This window comes from Oncorhynchus mykiss, chromosome 15 (assembly GCF_013265735.2).
Source record: "Oncorhynchus mykiss isolate Arlee chromosome 15, USDA_OmykA_1.1, whole genome shotgun sequence".
NCBI lineage: Eukaryota > Metazoa > Chordata > Actinopteri > Salmoniformes > Salmonidae > Oncorhynchus > Oncorhynchus mykiss.
In genome coordinates, this window is record NC_048579.1 from 55,018,392 (window position 1) to 55,039,842 (window position 21,451).

General features: G+C 45.8%; 2 protein-coding genes across 4 annotated transcripts; both read left to right on the forward strand.

Annotated features, from left to right (window-relative positions):
• Window positions 1-5,134: 5,134 nt before the first annotated feature.
• LOC118938895 (histidine-rich glycoprotein-like) lies at window positions 5,135-12,526 on the forward strand. Its single transcript, XM_036945549.1, has 3 exons — window positions 5,135-5,152; window positions 5,378-6,220; window positions 12,437-12,526. Exons 1-3 carry the CDS (start codon window positions 5,135-5,137, stop codon window positions 12,524-12,526), a joined length of 951 nt encoding a protein of 316 aa, XP_036801444.1.
• Window positions 9,280-21,418, forward strand: LOC110490334 (protein SCO2 homolog, mitochondrial). 3 transcript variants are annotated; one of them, XM_021563662.2, is made up of 3 exons: window positions 9,280-9,579; window positions 16,780-16,947; window positions 19,922-21,418. In XM_021563662.2, the coding sequence occupies exon 3, from the start codon at window positions 19,938-19,940 to the stop codon at window positions 20,877-20,879; it is 942 nt and encodes a 313-aa protein (XP_021419337.2). In that variant the 5' UTR covers window positions 9,280-9,579; window positions 16,780-16,947; window positions 19,922-19,937; the 3' UTR covers window positions 20,880-21,418. The 3 variants fall into 3 exon arrangements, with proteins under 3 accessions (XP_021419337.2, XP_021419338.2, XP_021419339.2); XM_021563663.2 differs by having other exon boundaries at window positions 9,280-9,479; window positions 16,835-16,947; XM_021563664.2 differs by lacking the exon at window positions 16,780-16,947 and having other exon boundaries at window positions 9,280-9,479.
• Window positions 21,419-21,451: the final 33 nt, after the last annotated feature.

Here is a 21,451-nt window from a genome sequence, read left to right on the forward strand (position 1 = left end):
TTGGCTTCCAATTTTTTAAAAAAAGATGGAGAACAAGCTATGAAGTTTTGGTGAAGGTAAAGCCAACTAGCGCAAAAATAATATTGCGATATTGTCAAAACGATAAGACATATCGTCAAAAAAATTAAAATGTAAATAATTATGGTATCTGTCATTCGGCAAGCCTTTGAAAGCTTTTCTCCTTCGTGTTGAAAGAACCCTTAACATTCATTGCTATCAGAATGGCATCAAATGGAACCAAAGTAGGCTATTTGTCAGTGTTGATTAATGTCAACAGATGTAACTATGTGCTCTCAGTTTTGACATGTCATTGTGAGCACAAAGGTCATGAAGTAACAAACTGCACTCCACAATACACAATGCCACACAACAGGCAGGCCTCACGTTATAAAAATGGAACTGCGACGAGCTCAGAGCATCACACGAATCGAGGCGGAGGGGTTGCCAGGCAACCAAGTCCACTGGACCGCATCACATGAAATAGGCTAGATGCAAATTGTTCAAGCTAAAAACAAAACTACAGAGAAAAGTGAAACATTCTTAACAGTCAAACCTCATCTTTCCTTGTGAGATGTTGACTGTTGGGGGGGGTTTAAAAGATGGTCCTTACTAGCCAATGACTGAAAGTTTCAGGAAAGACTACAAAAGTTAAAAGTTGACTTTGAAGGGTTTTCCCATCTTTGCCAGAACACCCTGGTATCCTCTGCCCTGTGGGTTTTTTCTCTATCAGATGGTGAGTCAGTAAACCTGACTACTGTGAGTGTGACTGAGCTGCTGTGCATCCCTGAGCAACACTGCAGCATAAGTTATATAAGGCAGGCTTTCAGAGGACCAGAGAGTGAGAGAACACTACTGAGTGAAAGGAAGAGGGAAGGGAGTGTACCCAGAATTTTGACAAATGGCATAAGTAGACTTGCATACGCTAGCAACACATATAGGTATTGCTCCCACCACTGTGCCGCAAGGAGTGGAGGTTTCTGCTGTGTGCTATCCTATGGGAGATGCAATGAATGACATGCTACTGTCATCAGGAGGCAAGTGGGGACGTACAGTCTATTAACACACATGGATGCCAACACACACACACACACACTTGATAACCATGCCCTGGAGGACCCTGTGTCCTACTCGCTCCAGAATATCTCCTCTTCCCACACACACACACACACATACACACACTTGATAACCATGCCCTGGAGGGCCCTGTGTCCTGCTCTCTCCAGAATATCTCCTCTTCCCACACACACACACACACACACACACACACACACACACACACACACACACTGGTATAAAGACAAGAAGACAAGCAGGCTGTGAATACTAGCCTAACCTTGCTCTGGGCTAAGACAGGATCTTACCGTCTCTCCTCTCATCACTGCCCTAGCCTCGCTATGGGCTAAGACAGGATCTGACCGCCTCTTCTCTTATCACTGCCCTGACCTCGCTGTGGGCTAAGACAGGATCTTACCGTCTCTCCTCTCATCACTGCCCTAGCCTCGCTGTGGGCTAAGACAGGATCTGACCGCCTCTTCTCTTATCACTGCCCTGACCTCGCTGTGGGCTAAGACAGGATCTGACTGCCTCTTCTCTTATCACTGCCCTGACCTCGCTGTGGGCTAAGACAGGATCTTACCGTCTCTCCTCTCATCACTGTCCTGACCTCGCTGTGGGCTAAGACAGGATCTGACCGCCTCTTCTCTTATCACTGCCCTGACCTTGCTGTGGGCTAAGACAGGATCTTACCGTCTCTCCTCTCATCACTGCCCTAGCCTCGCTGTGGGCTAAGACAGGATCTGACCGCCTCTTCTCTTACCACTGCCCTGACCTCGCTGTGGGCTAAGTCTGGATCTCCCAGTCTCTCCTGTCATCACTTCTCTGGGAAACACAGACATTCACATTTAAACAGGCAGGGAAATGGAGTGTGTTCATTACCATTAAGCCAGGTTTATGCTAACACACACACACACACACACACACACACACTGCAGGTCCATTTGGTAAAAAGGAGTTGTGGCTCGGAGAAAACATCAACACCATAAAAAAGGCATATCCTCTAATTGTTTTTTTGTTTCCTCTTTCCACCAGCCATAGGAGGAACTGACAGACTTGCTCCATATTAAAACACGGGCAACAGTTTACAGTCAGGTGCCCCAGTTAGCATGGGAGAGAGTGAAACTGGGTATTCCCGGCTGGAGCAAGGCAGAGCACTCTGTTGGAAACACATTGTGACCTTGTTCGACACAGCTGGGCTGGGAGTTGGGATCAACAGAAGTGTCATTACAATAGCCTTTCTATATTATATATCTATATTAATATGCCTTAGTACCATAGTGAGGTGAAGGAATATTATTGTACCTAAGGAGGTTCTAGTAGTGAAAAAATATTAGGTTGGCCTAATGTGTGTAATAACTATATCTTCTGTGTTTTAAACCAGCATGGCTATAATAATCAAATCAAATTGTATTAGTCACATGCTACGAATACAACAGGTGACAGTGAAATGCTTACGTACAAGCCCCTAATCAACAATGCAGTTTAAAAAATACAGATAAGAAATAAAAATAACTAGTTAAAGAGCAGCAGTAAAATAACAATAGCGAGACTATATACAGGGGGTACTGGTTCAGAGTCAATGTGCAGGGGGACCGGTTAGTCGAGGTAATTGAGGTAATATGTACATGTTGGTAGAGTTATTAAAGTGACTATGCATAGATAATAACAGAGAGTAGCAGCAGTGTAAAAGAGGGGGTGGGGGGGAATGCAAATAGTCTGGGTAGCCATTTGATTAGATGTTCAGGAGTCTTGTGGCTTGGGAGTAGAAGCTGGTTAGAAGCCTCTTGGATCTTGACTTTGCTTGCCATGCGGTTGCAGAGAGAACAGTCTATGACTAGGGTGGCTAGTCTGACAATTTTTAGGGCCTTCCTCTGACACCGCGTGGTATAGAGGTCCTGGATGGTAGGAAGCTTGGCCCCAGTGATGTACTGGGCTGTACGCACTACCCTCTGTAGTGCCTTGCGGTCGGAGGCTGAGCCGTTGCCATACTAGGCGGTGATGCTCTCGATGGTGCAGCTGTTGAACCTTTTGAGGATCATGCCAAATCTTTTCAGTCTCCTGAGGGGGAATAGGTGTTGTATATGCCCTCTTCACGACTGTCTTGGTGTGTTTGGACCATGTTCGTTTGTTGGTGATGTGGACACCAAGGAACTTTAAGCTCTCAACCTGCTCCACTACAGCCCTATTGATGAGAATGGGGGCGTGCTCGGTCCTCCTTTTCCTGTAGTCCACAATCATCTCATTTATCTTTATCTCTCTTGAGGGAGAGGTTGTTGTCCTGGCACCACACGGCCAGGTCACCTGACCTCCCTATAGGCTGTCTCGGCGTTGTCGGTGATCAGGCCTACCACTGTTGTGTCATCGGCAAACTTAATGATGGTGTTGGAGTCGTGCCTGGCCATGCAGTCATGAGTGAACAGGGAGTACAGGATGGATGGGACTGAGCACACACCCCTGCCTTTATTTGATCAGTTAAGAACAAATTCTTATTCACAATGATGGCCTACCCCGGCCAAACCCTAACCCGGACGACGCTTGGCCAGTTGTGCGCCCCCCTATGGGACTCCCAATCACGGCCGGTTGTGATACAGCCTGGAATCGAACCAGGGTCTGTAGTGACGCCTCTAGAACTGAAATGCGGTGCCTTAGACCACTGCGCCACTCTGGAGCCCTAATGTAACCCCTTATGAGAATGGAGAATTATGGACTCTTATAGTTAGTGTCATAACATATTCTAAATCTTGTTATAGAATGTGTACTTCATAGAATGTTTTACCAAATATGTGCGTGTGTGTGCGTGCGTGGGTGCGTGCGTGTGGCTAGAGAGTGGTGTTCCCTTCCCATGTCCCCCCAAAGAGTATTAGCTCACTCTCCTTACTGAGGGTAAGAGAGTCAACACAAACCAAACTACACACACTTTTTACAGATCCCTGTCCTATAGGCTACACTGCATTAGCACAAATGTCCATTGTGTAACTCAAAGTTGTAACACAAAAGGAATATTATTTGAAAGCACAAACAACTTAACTTCATTATAGGCCTAAGCCTAATACTGACAATAGTTCTCCTATTTCACACATGTACACAAGTGCACATTTTTTTGTGCATATCCCTCCTCCTCCTGAGACACCCTCAGAGAGTGGGGTCAGAGACAGGGACCAGCCATTATTGACAGCAACCCTGGAGCAATTAGAGTTAAGTGCCTTGCTAAAGGGCACGTCAACAGTTTTTTCACCTAGTCAGGGATTTGAACCAGTGACCTTCTGGTTACTGGCCCAATGCTTCTATCTGCTAGGCTACCTGATACCTGCCGTAGAGTAAGGCATCATAATCGTGGTGATGACAACATAAATAAAGTCCTGTGATATTCTAGAATTTTGACAGTGTATATCCCGGGAAACAGAACACTCAAATGCGCTTTTTCACCAAGAAACACACCCTAAACTTCATAACACAAACTGCCCTCATAAGGTAAACACAGGTAAGTACTACAATGTCTCTTAAGAAATCTTCCCAGCGTTTGGCTAGGATCCAGAAAATGCTGGGCGAGCTAGGTAAGGCTTTTTTACTTTAAAAAGTCAAGTTTGTTTGTAAAAAATGGAAGTCAAAATAGAAAATAGGTTTCACCTAATAGTTTTAGTCTGTCTTATTTTGAAAATACATAAAACATCCCGCTTCACCCTGGCTTGCTGCACTCAGCTGTTCACGTTGTGAAGAACAAGAGGTCATCTGGGCCTTCAGGTGTGGGGAGGTGCCTGAAGCCTGGATGTCCTCCCTCCGTCCTCTCCAGACCAAGGGACCAGTCTGCCAAAGACTGCCTGGAGCTGAAGGACATCTAGTCATACGTGCTAGTGGACATGTGGGAGCATGGGGCGGCAGGGTAGCCTAGTGGTTAGAGCGTTGGACTAGTAACCGGAAGGTTGCGAGTTCAAACCCCCGAGCTGACAAGGTACAAATCTGTCGTTCTGCCCCTGAACAGGCAGTTAACCCACTGTTCCCAGGCCGTCATTGAAAATAAGAATTTGTTCTTAACTGACTTGCCTGGTTAAATAAAGGTAAAATAAAATAAAAAAATAACATGGAGGCCCTGCAGAATGTCAGTGTCCCCTTTTCTGCCTCCTCCTCTTCCCCCAGAGAGAGAAGCAGCAAACCTGGCCACATCTGGATCTGGAGAAAGGAGAGGCACCCTGACCCCTACAGCTGCTACTCCAGGTCCAGCCATGTTGAGAGGCATAGGGAGAGAGAGGTGATGCGGCCTGGCTTCTCTGGCGAGAGACACAGCCACCAGAACCGTGACCCTCACACCCACCACTCCTGCTAGAACCGTGACCCTCACACCCACCACTCCTACCAGAGCCGTGACCCTCACACCCACCACTCCTACCAGAACCGTGACCCTCACACCCACCACTCCTACCAGAGCCGTGACCCTCACACCCACCACTCCTACCAGAACCGTGACCGTCACACCCACCACTCCTACCAGAGCCGTGACCGTCACACCCACCACTCCTACCAGAGCCGTGACCCTCACACCCACCACTCCTACCAGAACCGTGACCCTCACACCCACCACTCCTACCAGAGCCGTGACCCTCACACCCACCACTCCTACCAGAACCGTGACCGTCACACCCACCACTCCTACCAGAACCGTGACCCTCACACCCACCACTCCTACCAGAGCCGTGACCGTCACACCCACCACTCCTACCAGAGCCGTGACCGTCACACCCACCACTCCTACCAGAACCGTGACCCTCACACCCACCACTCCTACCAGAACCGTGACCGTCACACCCACCACTCCTACCAGAGCCGTGACCGTCACACCCACCACTCCTACCAGAACCGTGACCCTCACACCCACCACTCCTACCAGAGCCGTGACCCTCACACCCACCACTCCTACCAGAGCCGTGACCCTCACACCTACCACTCCTACCAGAGCCGTGACCCTCACACCTACCACTCCTACCAGAACCGTGACCCTCACACCCACCACTCCTACCAGAACCGTGACCGTCACACCCACCACTCCTACCAGAACCGTGACCCTCACACCCACCACTCCTACCAGAGCCGTGACCCTCACACCCACCACTCCCACCAGAGCCACATGGAGAGAACCAGCAGGACCTCTGCTCCCAGCTGTCCAAGTCCCGTAAGAGGAGCAGGGAGGGTCGGGACGAACTTCAGGTTTCCTCCGGCTGCAACAGTAGCAGAGTTGAGCACTCAGCCTACAGCATGGTGCACCCAAGGCACTGAAATGACTTTGAATTAGATATTTTAAAATTAGTTTAATTTAGAGCTAAATATGAGTTACTTGTTGTTTAACTCTTGAGTGTCTGCCTGATATTTTCTCCCAAAAGCATGCACATACTATTAATATGCGCCTGTTGTGGAATTGTTAGATATTACCTGTTAGATACTCCTGCACTGTCGGATAAGCATTTCACTACACTCGCAACAACATCTGCTAACCATGTGTATGTGACCAATACAATTTGTGTGCGATCAAATAAAACATTCCTCAAACATTTGATGATGGGCCTAAGTGGGCAATAGGCTAATATGGTTAGCAAGTTTAGCACAAAGGGAGTGCGACACAGACTGTGAAATGACCTGGATACTGCAGCCCTGTTGTCTGCTCAGCATATTAATTAAACATGGAAACCATAGAGAGGGAGAAACATATGTGTTTTACACAGAGAGAGAGAGAGAGAAGAACGAATGAGTGTCAATGAAGAACGAAGAAGAAAACATGGGGTGGCAAGGAGTAGTCACTGACAGAAAGAGAGAAGGAGAGAGAAAGTGAGAGAGACGTGAGGTGGTTGAGTGAGGGATAGTGTTGACAGAGAGAGGGAGAGAGAGATTGAGAGATTGAAGAGGAAGAGAGATTTAATTACTGTTCTTGTTCCTCAGTGACCACAGTGGTTTGGAATAGGGAGCCTGCCTATTACTGTCAACACAGCATGGCCAGAACACACACACACACACACACACACACACACACACACACACGCACGCACACACACACATGCACCCACGCACAGCACGCACACACACACATACATGCACCCACGCACAGCACACACACACACATGCGCACAATACCGAACCCACACACTAGCACCTAAATTGACTTCTAAAAGCCAGATCTGACTTCATTTTCCAAACTATAACAGAACAGACTATTCCATTTGTGTTTATATAGACTACTGCCACGCACCGTGTTTCCTTATGGTGAGCTCACAGGACATTAAGAGGTAAATTTTTCCCGTGAATGTCACCAAAGGTCTCCAAAGCACCATAATATCCCTTTACATGACATGTAAATGATCTGAGCCATTGAAAACAACCAGAGACAGTTAGATAAGAGATGTCTGTTGAGTGCAGAGCTGTAGTGGGAGGGACATGGGTGGGCAGGGTATTAGGATGAAGGGATTTATCTAGGCTGTTTTCACCTTTGGCTAGGAGACAGCAGATATACACACACACACATTGTTTTTGGTCTGGGCTAACACTGGTCCTCACGGCTGTGGTTTGTCTCATCTATAGTGGGGTGCTGGGCTGCTTTTTTTCATTGATTTGATTTCCTCTAATCATAGTTCTGGATCTGACAGGGCTCATTAGTGTGTGAATTTCCGCCCCGGAGACCAAGGCAGAGCGGCCTGAATAACATTAACATTTAAACATTTAAACCAGCACACTAATAACAGTGCAGCAAAATAATCACCACATTCATTGCATTACAGCTATACCACATAATGCCTCTTATAACAAGAAATGGCTTCATAACAAATCGCTAACATAAGCCCAGTAATTACCTAAAATCTTAGTATCAAAACACTAAACATTAGAGAGACTACACAACCCAGCTTTGCTTGACTCAAATTAACTCTACCACACTAGTTTTAATTCATCAGCAGACTCAGACTCAATTTACATAATCTAGTTATTATAGCCTGGGTACTGCTTGGGGGCATTTACATTTGCACTTATTACTGTAGAACAACACAATGCATCTTACCAGAAGGCCTACATTGTATTATGCACTACATGCACCACAACTACATCGGTAAAATTATCTAAATTTGTTTTTAATTTGAAAGGCAAACATATCCCATGAGAAAGAGACAGAGGAAAAGAAAGAGATGAAAAACAGCCGTAGTCATAGATTACAACTCCAGTGAATAAGATGAAAAGAGAGAGAGAGAAGAGAGAGAGGGGGTGAGAGAGAGAGAGAGAGGGGGAGAGAGAGGGGGGGGAGAGAGGGGGGAGAGAGAGAGGGGAGAGAGAGAGAGAGAGAGAGAGAGAGAGAGAGAGGGAGGGAGGGAGGGAGGAAGGGAATATGGGCCAGAGCTGATATTAGTGACTCTAACAGTGCAGTAATACCTATATATGTAAATGATGGTGTGTATTGACATTATGGACAGTATATATGATATGACTCATCCAGTGGCGCACGCACAAATGTACACGCACACACCATGGTATAAAAACACACCACTACTATAAGCATGGAAAAACACTGTCTGGAAGTGAGCTCAAGTGAATCAATGATTTCCTCATCAAAATCACAAGCTACACCAGTACATAGAGATCAAATATATCATCTGTGGTCGGATAAGGGGGAAAAAATCATTCTGTCGTTCATTGATTGGGATGTATTTACTCTAAACACAAATTGCTGTGTCGGCCTTCATTCTCAGACGCATAATGGAGCAGGATTGGTGAGAGGTAGCAGGTTGTAAGATAAATAGAATGGAGCCTACCTTTTCAGAGCCTACGTTTATTTTTTTATCTCTATTTTTGTATTTGTTTACCTGTTGCCCTATTCCGATGATCTCTTTAACCATGGAAGTATCTAACCATGTGGACATGTCCGATGAAATCATTGGATATCCAGCACCAACAAATTACCTACACGTGAAAGAAAGAAGATAAACTGAAAGAATTCATGTACATTTGAACTCTGGTGAACTCTGCAGCATGTAGGAGACAACAGCACCACCTACTGGAACGTCTATGACAGAAACAGAGATATACACGAATCTGCCGATGTCACTTCAAAATGTAAAAAAAAAATCTAACTCTTTTGTAACAACACAATTTTGTCAAACACATTTACCAATTGTTGTATTGTTCACAATAGTCGTTTTTGTTTTGTTTATTTATTACATATCGGTATTGTCGAAAAAACATATCTGAAAAGACCAGGACATGTAACATCAGTATCACATGAGCAGTGTGTGCATTTAAAGGTCGACCAGCCAGGAAGTTGAGGTAGCTAGCCTAGCTATGTTATCAATTTTGCCATCATAATGGGATAGTATAAGATAACCTGCATGTTGAATGAAAGCATGACTACTTTTAAAGAGTTCTGTCATTACTCATAAAAACGTCTGCATCTAAAGCAGGTAGGTTTTAGGCTTAGCCAGATAGCCAGCCATTCAAGCTGGACTGGTGCAGTTTAGCTTGAGTCGCCTACTAGTCAGTTTCTAAACCTATACTGTCTTGGTAGTGTTAGTGTTTAAATACTGGAGAGTTGAGACCAAATCACGGACGCTGGACAGAGTGGATTTCAGTTGTAACAAAAGACAGTTTTAATGAGTCAGAGATATCTTGTCCCGCCGTTTTACGTGCACGGACCTAGTTCACATAACTCGGCAAGGAGCCAGGTGAAAAAGAGAGCCTATACAACGGTTACGTTCATTTTTATACATAGAATAAAGTAGGTGGAGTCTTGTCGTTTCGGTCTTCTTGACTGGTCGGAGGGTTGGAGGCGGGCCTTGCTCTAGCCAGAGCAGAAGCCCCATTGGTGCACAGCAGAGCCTTATCCTGAGCATCCGACCAATAGAGGGGGTCAGTCTTGTGGCTGGGTGTATGTGTTCTTACGACGGAATGTCTTTGTTTATATGAGCAATGTGTGAATACTTATATAACAAATCCCTCTCTTCACGTCTATTAAAACTATAGCAGAAAGGTGGCGGTTGCAATCGTGGGTATACATAAGGTGGTGCTCCTAACCTTGTCTGGTTTGCATGGTGGGTCTGTAGGTGTAGTGCTACGTCTGGGACGGGTGATTGGAGGGAGTGATATCAGGAAAGGAGTTAGGGACATGTGTAGGGGTTGGTGTACGTGATGTGGCAGGGTGAAATAGTTGTTCAATTAACCATGTGAAAGTCCTAGGGTTACTCCAAATATCAGTAGGAATATCACAAATAAGGGACCAGATATCCCCAGCCTCACCCAGAGAGGGAGAAATTTCCCTCTAACTGGGCGAGGTTCCCTTCTCAGGGGAGGCGGAGTTTGATGCCGCATCACCTGAGGAAGGAGTGTCTTCATTTGGAATCGAATTTAGGCCGCTCAAATCAGCTCTGACTTCAGTCAGTGTTCTAGAAGGAATTGGGGCTGGGGTGCAATGTGTAAGGCGGTGCCAAGGTGTGCCTGATTTACCTTTGACCTGGACTGAGTGTGAAGTAACCTCCTTCACTTCGTACGGTCCAGTCCACCTGGGTTCCAGCCACTTTCTCTTGTGGACTGTAACCCTCACCCCATCACCAACCTTTACCTTCAGTAGTGGCGTGTCCCCCGGCAGCTCCCCCTCCTGGACCTTGTGAACCTGGGTAGAGAGTGCTGCAGAGAGAACCGTCAGTTTTTTCACATAATTAGACATTACAATTTGTTGTACATCAAGGGCGGGCATATGACCTCCCTCCCTTGGTGGACCATGCATGACTCTACCAGTCATTATCCCATGAGGCACATACTTTAGCTATCTTAGCTTTTGCTTTTGGTTTGACGTTCCACCAGATTTTGGGATTGGGGCCTGTACACAGATCCAAATCTGTGGGTTATGCCAAATCTTCCACCTGTCTCAGGTGTTTGTTAAATGTAAGCCATTTGTCAAATTTGATTTGTCTTGGGATGCCATACCTGGGTATTAGTTTGGTTTGTAGCCACTCAAAGACTGACCTAGCATCCTCCCCTTTTGTTAGTATTGCCTCTACCCATTTGGAGAACCTATCTACTATGACTAGGAGATAGAGTTTGCCTTTAGATAAATTTTCGGGGCCCATGTCGGTGTAGTCTATACTAATATCCTGAAAACATGCATTAGGTATTAAGTATGAGCCCATTGGTGTTCGATATGGTTTCTTTGGGTTGTGTCTGTCACAACCATTGCATTCGTCACAAAATAAATCATCGTCATAAAATAAGTCAGTCATATTATTTATGTGAGGGTGCCACCAGATGTGCGAGGCCTTTTTGGAGGGTCTTTAGTTTGCCTTCGTGTGTGGGGCCATATGTTTCTCATAAAAGTTCTGGGTCCATCAGTGTGGCCTGCTTCATGGGCATGGGCTGAGTCTGTATAGATATTCAGTCTTTCCTTTTCCTCTGATGAGGACCTGCGTCAATCCGATGATTTCAGCTAATTTGGCCGATGCTGGTTGAGGGATGATGGCTGATTTGAAGGGTGACATCACGAGGTGAGCTGTTTTTTCAATAGCTTTTGCTACTGCAGCAACGTATCTGGAGCATGTTGACTGTCCTACCTCAATGTGGTCAAGTTTGAAGAGTAGTACATCAAGACCCTTCTCTCCCCCTCTTGTTTAAGGAATAGGACGGATGAGGTGAATCCTTCCCTTTCAGAAACATCCAAATGGAACTTGTTCTTGTAGTCAGGTGCAGTCAGAGCTGCTGCCGCTGATAGATCTGTTTTCAGGAGTGCTATGGCTGTTGATGCTTCAGTCGTCCAGGCCAGGGGTGCATGGAGGTTCCTTGATCGTAGGATGACCGGTGCTGCCACCCCCTCTGGGCCACACCCAATGGTACAACACCTGATAGGTGGGGTCAGGTGCATCATGTCTTCGTCCCAGTCTGCAGTGTAGAGGCAGTCATCAGTTTCTGTTGCATTGAGTGTGCAATGGATCTCAGCTTGGGGAGTCTTATATGGGTGCAGAGTGTAGATTTGAGCTTTCAGTTGGTTGAACTTAAACTGGATGTGAGGGGTGGCAGGCCCTGTGGGTAGGCATTTTAGCCAGTACACTTATTGGGCTTCAGACAGTGTGGTCATCGGCAGGAGTGGCATCCTCATCATTCTTACTGGGTGATCAGGTGTTGAAGTGGGAGGGTTGGTTGTAATCTTGCTGCTCCTGCTGCATGTGGCTAGATTCTGGGTGGTTGTATGCTGGCTGTTGCTGATGCATGGGTGTGGGTCCTGGTTGCTGATGTTGCAGAGGTGGGTTTCCCCCACTTCCTCTTGCTCTCCATTGCTGTTGCTGCGGGGAGAGTGGTTTCATGCAATCTCTGGCAAAATGACAGGGAATTCCGCAGTTAAAACACTGGTAGTTTCCCCCTCTGTGTTGTCCAGTGTAGGGACCCCGTCGAGCCCATACTGGGTGTTGTTGTTGCAGGATATACTGCTGTGGGGGAGGGTATTGGGGTGGTTGGGCTCCCCTAGTGGCCGTGAGTGAGGCTGCCTGCTGTTGGATCATCTGAGAGACAGTCTGGGCCACTATTTGGGAGATGTCTGTTTTGGTTCCCGGCTCCTTCGTTTCTTCCGCCATCATCTGTTTCTTAGGTTTTTCTCCTTGTTGTGCTTCCTTCAATTGGAGTTTCAGGAGTTGTACCTGGAGCGACTGCACCTGGCTCTCAGCACCCCCTCTTTCCTTGTTGTGCTGGGTCACATGGTGGTGCACATGCGTATTGAATTGGGTCAGAGGAAGTGCAATCAACCCTACCGTTCCTCTGAGTTTGGTTTTAACATCTCCAGGACACCCGTTGACCACCATTTCCTTCCACATGCTGAGTGTGGTATCAGTGTGATCGAATGGTTCTTCGTGGACCGATCTCCATGTGGTCTTAGCCCTGTCCAGGTATGCTGCAGGTTGCTCACCTGGGTTGATTGTGAAGGAGGATAAGGTGGCATGGTTTCTTTTTGTAGGGTATGCTCTCCGTAGAACTTCCCATAATCTGGTACGGAAGTGGTCTATGGGCAGTGTTGGGTCCCGCCATCCAAGGTCAGCTGCTGTCATGAGGGCCTCCATGGTTCCGTGGTCGGTGGCTCTTGCTAGAAGTGCTTTCATGTCTCCTAGGCAGAGTTGCAGGCCTGACGTAAGTGTCTGCAGTTGAAGTAGCCACGCTGAAGCTCCTCCATGTAGGCTAGGCATCTGTCCCATCAGTGTTGTTAAATCAGTCATTTTCCAGGGCTGGTACTCCAGTGTGTGCATCACCTGGTGTCGGTCGCAGGGGGTACTGTCCTGCCATCTCCTGCTCTCGCTCTCTTCTATCAGCAATTCTGGAGGACCGACGGAGTGTTTCGGACCCCATTGATTCGGTAACTTTGGTTACTGTTCCTCTCATTATGCCTTCCACACGGTAGGCTCCCTCTCTGTTGTTATCTTGGTTAGCTATTAGCTCCCTGAGTTCCTTAGCTCGAGCTATTGATGATTTCAGCAGCTCCTGCATCTTAGTCACGTTTGGAGCTCCCATCGGAGCTGGGGTGAGCACCATGTCAATTTCTTCTTCGTTTTCGATATCCATGTTCTGATGACAGTCCTCCCTATCCGTCTGATAGAAGTGGTTTGAATCTAATCTTGTTTGTAGGTGTCCTCTGGTTTCAGAGGTGAGAGAGTTCACAGAGGAGCATTGCGGCCTCCGTTCCTGGGGGAGGTCTCCTGCTCCTGGAATCCCAGTTTCGAACTGTTCACATACCATATGGCCAGCCGTTATCCCCAGGGTAATTTCCCCTTTTAACTCCCCTTGGTCTATTCTCAGAACTGGAGCCTGTATTGTGGGAGGTGCCCTGGGCAGGAATGGGTTGTGTGACGGGCTCCGGTGATTTTGTCCCTTTGAGTATGGTGGGGGCTGAACTGCCTCCATTGTCAATTGTGGATATAGTGAGGGAGAAACGGCCACAGGGGGAGCCGTGGGCAAGTTCTCAGGCGGAGCTTTAACATCCCCCGACGCCACAATAGCCATGCACATCATGTCTGGTGTGTTTTTGGGTAGCACCCTCCTACTCTCCTGTATGGCCCATGTACCTATCTTGAGCTCCCCCTCCGCTCTCTCTCTCTCTCTTGTACCTACTTTTTTTAACCTGTGTATCTTGTTTCTCTCCGCCTCACTCGCTTTTGCATGCTCTACTGCGTCCTCTAATTCTGTCTGCATATCTTGGAGTTTCCCCCCTGTAGGTGGTCCTCCGCTAAAATAACCTGCTTGTGTCCATCTTATCCGTAATCCTTTCCACACTTTCTCCACTTTCCCATACTGTTCTTTACCTCCCGCTCTATCAATCATACTCTGATCTAAATATTCATTGAATTTTAGTTTGGGCGTGGTGGCTGCAGACATTTTATCTAGTTCGTCTGATAATGTGTATAATGCGTTATTTTAGGTATATTCAATCCTTACTATGTGGTGTTTATTTCTATCGTTTTATGCTTAGCCCGTCCCTGGTCGAGACCAGGGATGTACTGCTGTACTGGCTGTGGCTTATCTCTTCCACCCCCACCCTCGCATACAAAGGGGGTTATCAGTATGTGACGCCCGCCACGTGTCTGTTTCTCCGGTATTTTATTTTAATTTGTTCAGCGATTCGTTTAGGTATTTTCTAGAAATGATTCGGCGATTTCCTTTTGGAACAATATATCAGTGAATATATGCGGTTCTATAACAATTTTCAGAGTAATTCTAGCTCTTTAGGAAATATAGATAGAATTTCTAGACAACTAAGAGTTGTTCAGTGAATTATTTAAATACTTTCTGTAAACAATTCAGTAAATTCCTTTATGAACTTATATCAGTAAATTTGAGCGATTCTATAGCAATTGTCAGAATAATTCTATATCTTTAGGAAATATGGATAGAATAGAAAAACCCAAAAATCAGTGTGTAGCTTTTAGCGTCTGTCAAACAAAGTCTGTACTAAGCTCGGCGGCTTATTTAAATACTTTCTAGAAACAATTCAGTAAGTTCCTTTATGAACTTATATCAGTAAATTCCAGCGATTCTATAGCAATTGTCAGAATAATTTTAAACTTTAGGCAATATCAACAGGAATGAAAAAAGCGAAAATCAGTATTCCAGCCCGGCTGCTGTCAATCAAAGTTGCACGGCCATTCGATACTAAGGTGGCTTTGTCTATCAGCACGTGTGCCTAATAGCCCAGTTACGTATCCCAACCTACTCCGCGACAAACGTTTCTTTCAATTTAATTTCCCCCATCTCCAAATCATGGAATGTCAACTCTGGTTCATATTATGTTTATTGTTTGATGTGCAATAGCCACCTCATTCCCGATCTCTGTCTTGTGGAACGCCAAACTTGCATATCCTGTATCTACTCGACTACACCTCTTACAAAACCTATTAAATAATACACAGCTTTTTTAATAGGGCATTTTTCATGCAGATTCATTCAATCCAACCACACCTCCACAAGACCTATTCGATGTTATATGTATCAACAGGAGATTTTACTTGCAGATCCGGTTCATCTATCATTCAACTATAACCACACCTCCACAAGACCTTATTCGATGGTACAGAACGTATCAAAATAGGACATTTTTACTTGCAGATTCGGTTCATCTATAATTCAACTATAACCACACCTCCACAAGACCTTATTCGATAGTACAGAACGTATCAAAATAGGACATTTTTACTTGCAGATTCGGTTCATCTATCATTCATTCATTCGTATGAAATTCTCATTGAATTTCCAACATCCATAATCGTGTCCTTTACGTGTTAAAACACAGCCACTATTTAACGTCACCTCTATACACAACCCAATACATATATAATTAGGACAGTTTTCTATGCAGATTTCAGAACAAATAGGGTCCCTGGAGGAATTTAACACATTGGTCAATCACAATTCACACATTCCTATTAAAATAACTGAGTATAGGCCCATTAATAAGAATATATATATATATATATATATATATATATATTTTTTTTTTTGTATTTTTTTTTTACAAAACAAGATATCTTTAATCAATGTCTTAGGTTCTTATGTAAAAAATTTGGGCACCGATTCATACTCACGCCCAGTACTTTCTGATCAAAATTTGGTTTAGGCTATAATACAATATGCAGATTTCGATATAACGGGCTCTGCTCACCTTATATAGAGCGCTCCGATCAGATTTCCTGAGGCAAGATGAATGGCTGGGGAAGTCACTCTTCCGTCTGATTTTTTAGCCGTGATCAGTCTCGTCCTCTCACACTAACTTATAATAGATCGAATTCAAGAATAACCATCCTCTGCTACCAAGTTCTGTTAGTGTTTAAATACTGGAGAGTTGAGACCAAATCACGGACGCTGGACAGAGTGGATTTCAGTTGTAACAAAAGACTGTTTTAATGAGTCAGAGATATCTTGTCCCGCCGTTTTACGTGCACGGACCTAGTTCACATAACTCGGCAAGGAGCCAGGTGAAAAAGAGAGCCTATACAACGGTTACATTCATTTTTATACATAGAATAAAGTAGGTGGAGTCTTGTCGTTTCGGTCTTCTTGACTGGTCGGAGGGTTGGAGGCGGGCCTTGCTCTAGCCAGAGCAGAAGCCCCATTGGTGCACAGCAGAGCCTTATCCTGAGCATCCGACCAATAGAGGGGGTCAGTCTTGTGGCTGGGTGTATGTGTTCTTACGACGGAATGTCTTTGTTTATATGAGCTATGTGTATGAATACTTATATAACAGTAGTAGTGCTGTGTGGTATGGTTTGACAAGTATGATTGTGGTATGGTTTGACAGGGCCAGGACAATTACAGAGCTAAATCCTGTGGTGTTATTAGATTGAATGATCATCAAGGACAACAACCACCTGAGCCACTGCCTGTTCACACTGCTATCATCCAGAAGGCGAGGTCAGTACAGGTGCATCAAAGCTGGGACTGAAAGATTGAGAAACAGCTTCTATCGCAAGGCCATCCGACTGCTAAACAGCAATCGCTAACTCAGAGAGGCTGTTGCCTACATTGAGAGCCAATCACTGGACACTTTAATAAATGGATCACTAGTCACTTTAAACAATGCCACTTTAATTAATGCCACATTAAATGTTTACATATCTTACATTACTCATATCACATGTATATACTGTATTTTATACCATCTACTGCACCTTGCCTATGCCGCTCGGCCATCGCTCATCCTTATACTTCTACCTGGCTATTCTTTAAAAGTGCCTTCCTCACCATCTTAAATAAGCATGCCCCTCTCAAAAAATGTAGAACTAGGAATAGATATAGTCAGTCCTTGGTTCACGTCAGACCTGTCTGCCTTTGACCAGCACAAAAACATCCTGTGGCGTTCTGCTAAGGCAAGCTTTTTCAAACAGAAATTTGCATCCTGTAGTACTAACTCAAAAAAGTTCTGGGACACTGTAAAGTCCATGGAGAATAAGAGCACCTCCTCCCAGCTGCCCACTGCCTTGAGGCTAGGAAACATTGTCACCACCGATAAATCCGCTATAATTGAGAATTTCAATAAGCATTTCTCTACGGCTGGCCATGCTTTCCACATGGCTACCCCTACCCCGGTCAACTGCCCGGCACCCTCCACAGCAACCCGCCAAAGCCCCCACCATTTCTCCTTTACCCAAATCCAGATAGCCGATGTTCTGAAAAAGCTGCAAAATCTGGACCCCTACAAATCAGCCGGGCTAGACAATTTGGACCCTCTCTTTCTAAAATGATCTGCCGAAATTGTTGCAACCCCTATTACTAGCCTGTTCAACCTCTCTTTCGTATCGTCTGAGATTCCCAAAGATTGGAAAGCTGCCGCGGTCATCCCCCTCTTCAAAGGGGGTGACACTCTAGACCCAAACTGCTACAGACCTATATCTATCCTACCCTGTCTTTCTAAGGTCTTCAAAAGCCTAGTTAACAAACAGATTACTGACCATTTCGAATCCCACCATACCTTCTCCGCTATGCAATCTGGTTTCAGAGCTGGTCATGGGTGCACCTCAGCCACGCTCAAGGTTCTAAACGACATCATAACCGCCATCGATAAGAGACATTACTGTGCAGCCGTATTCATCGACCTGGCCAAGGCTTTCGACTCTGTCAATCACAACATTCTTATTGGCAGACTCGACAGCCTTGGTTTCTCAAATGATTGCCTCGCCTGGTTTACCAACTACTTCTCTGATAGAGTTCAGTGTGTCAAATCGGAGGGCCTGTTGTCCGGACCTCTGGCTGTCTCTGGGTGTGCCACAGGGTTCATTTCTCGGGCCGACTCTCTTTTCTGTATACATCAATGATGTTGCTCTTGCTGCTGGTGATTCTCTGATCCACCTCTACGCAGACGACACCATTCTGTATACTACTGGCCCCTCCTTCTACACTGTGTTAACTAACCTCCAGACGAGCTTCAATGCCATACAACGCTCCTTCTGTGGCCTCCATCTGCTCTTAAACGCAAGTATAACTAAATGCATGCTTTTCAATCGATCGCTGCCCACACCTGCCTGCCCGTCCAGCATCACTACTATGGACGGCTCTGACTTAGAATACGTGGACAACTACAAATACCTGGGTGTCTGGTTAGACTGTAAACTCTCCTTCCAGACTCACATTAAGCATCTCCAATCCAAAATTAAATCTAGAATCGGCTTCCTATATCGCAACAAAGCATCCTTCACTCATGCTGCCAAACATACCCTCGTAAAACTGACCATCCTACCGATCCTCGACCTCGGTGATGTCATCTATAAAATAGCCTCCAACTCTACTCAACAATCTGGATGCAGTCTATCACAGTGCCATCTGTTTTGTCACCAAAACCCCATACACTACCCACCATTGCGACCTGTACGCTCTTGTTGGTTGGCCCTCGCTTCATACTCGTCGCCAAACCCACTGGCTACAGGTTATCTACAAGTCTCTGCTAGGTAAAGCCCCGCCTTATCTCAGCTCACTGGTCAACATACCAGCACCCACTCGTAGCACGCGCTCCAGCAGGTATATCTCACTGGTCACCCCCAAAGCCAATTCCTCCTTTGGTTGTCTTTCCTTCCAGTTCTCTGCTGCCCATGACTGGAACGAATTGCCTATCTGTAAACAGCCCATCTATCTACCTACCTCATCCCCTTACTGATATTTATTTATTTATCTCCTTTGCACCCCAGTATCCATTCATCTTCTGCCGATCTACCATTCCAGTGTTTAATTGCTATATTGTAATTACTTCGCCACCATGGCCTATTTATTTCCTTAACTTACCTCATTTGCACTCACTGTATATAGACTTTTTGTTTTCTTTTGTTCTACTGTATTATTGACTGTATCTTTTGTTTATTCCATGTGTAACTCTGTGTTGTTGTATGTGTCCAATTGCTATGCTTTATCTTGACCAGGTCGCAGTTGCAAATGAGAACTTGTTCTCAACTAGCCTACCTGGTTAAATAAAGGTGAAATAAAAATAAGTACATATTCTCATTAACCCAATTAGATTTGTCTGTTTTAGGTAGTTGTTGGGGTATTGTTAGATTACTTGTTATATATTACTGCACTGTCGGAACTAGAAGCACAAGCATTTCACTACACTCGCATTTCACTACACTCGCATTACCATCTGTGTATGTGACCAATAACATTTTATTTGAATGGGCTGGTATGCCTTGGGAACACATAGCTTGCTTACATTCTCACTTTTCTGTTTTCCCCTAGTTACCACAGCCGCAAAGTCAAAATTGGCTATATCTTAAAAACGCATTAAAATAATTAGGTTAGGTTTAACACTCACATTTTAAGAAGATAAATTGTAGAAATAGACAGGGTTTGTGGCTGTGGTGACTAGTGATGACCCTTTATCCCTTTATTCCCCCCCCTCTAGGTTTGCTGGGGGAAATATGCTGGGACTTGTAGGCTTCATAGGGGGTGACCTCCATGCTACGTCTGGGAGACTCCTGAGATGCACCTTGAGGTCTTCAACAGTCCAACAGACTTCTGGCTCCACACACCACCCCCAGGGGGCATGGCTCGCCTCACAGGCACCCCTCTGTGGACACCATACCCCTAAACATAGGACCGGGCTATATGGCCCTTTTACACACCCGCAACAGACACTGGGGAGTTCCCGTGGCCCCTTCTCCCTACCCCTTTTCACCCAGAGGGTCGCCCTCTCCCAGGGACCCAACACCTCCACAGCCAAGATCAGGCTGCGAACGCGGCTGGTGGTCACCCTGCTTTTCGGCGGGGGACTGCTTGGCACCTGGTGGTACGTGCGTAAGGAGAAGCAGCAAAATCACCAAATGCAGCGTATAGAGCAGTTGAAAAAGGTGGCCCTGGGCCAGGGAGACTTCAGCCTCCTCGACCACAGGGGGCACCGCAGGACCAAGAGAGACTTCCTGGGTAGCTGGGTGCTCCTCTACTTTGGCTTCACCCACTGCCCTGACATCTGCCCCGATGAGCTGGATAAGATATCTGCTGTGGTCAGCGCTCTGGACAAGGACCGATCTCTCCCAGCGGTCCAACCGCTGTTTGTGACGGTCGACCCGGAACGAGACGACGTGGCGGCCCTGGAGAGGTACGTGAAGGACTTCCACCCCCGGCTGATCGGCCTGACGGGTACCCCAGAGGAGGTGAAGGTGGCGGGGAAGGACTACAGGGTGTACGCCAGCCCTGGACCGAAGGATGAGGACGGGGACTATATAGTGGACCACACCATCCTCATCTACCTGGTCAACCCAGATGGGCTGTTCCTGGACTATTACAACAGGATGAAGGATGACGTGCAGATCGCTGAGAGCGTCAGGAACCATATGAAGAGCTACGTCAAACTCTCTGAATGAATGACTGTAACCACACCAACAAGACTATCAAAGACCTTTGGTATGTTACACTTAAGCTGAACCCAATGTCCAGATAACAACAATCCTCCATCAGAAATGAGGCCCTGTGAATTGTTCTCAGACCAGACTGAACCACAACAATATGGACGCTTCATCGAGGCTATGATGATTCTGTGTGTGCAATAAGTTGTTTTTGTCCGACACCAATAATGGTTAGGATATGAAATTGTCTTCATACTAGTCTTTTGTCAAGGGCACTACAATCACTAGTATACAGACACTAGTAGGTGTTGCAGTATTGAAAGTGTCTTCATATAATCTTCGTAAAATCTACATGCTCGTTTTATTTTATACACGTTTTTGGCCGTTGTAAAAAAAATCTATATAATTTCCATACAAACCAGTGAAACATAATTTCCCAATTTAGGTTGATCTCTTGAATGAAAGAAAAATTATCACATCCTCTCATCTGATATAGAAAATGTATGAGTTCTACACCACTTGGACAAATATGCAAATAAAAACCAACGTATAGAATTGTCATGGATACGAAGGCAAACATTGTGAACAGG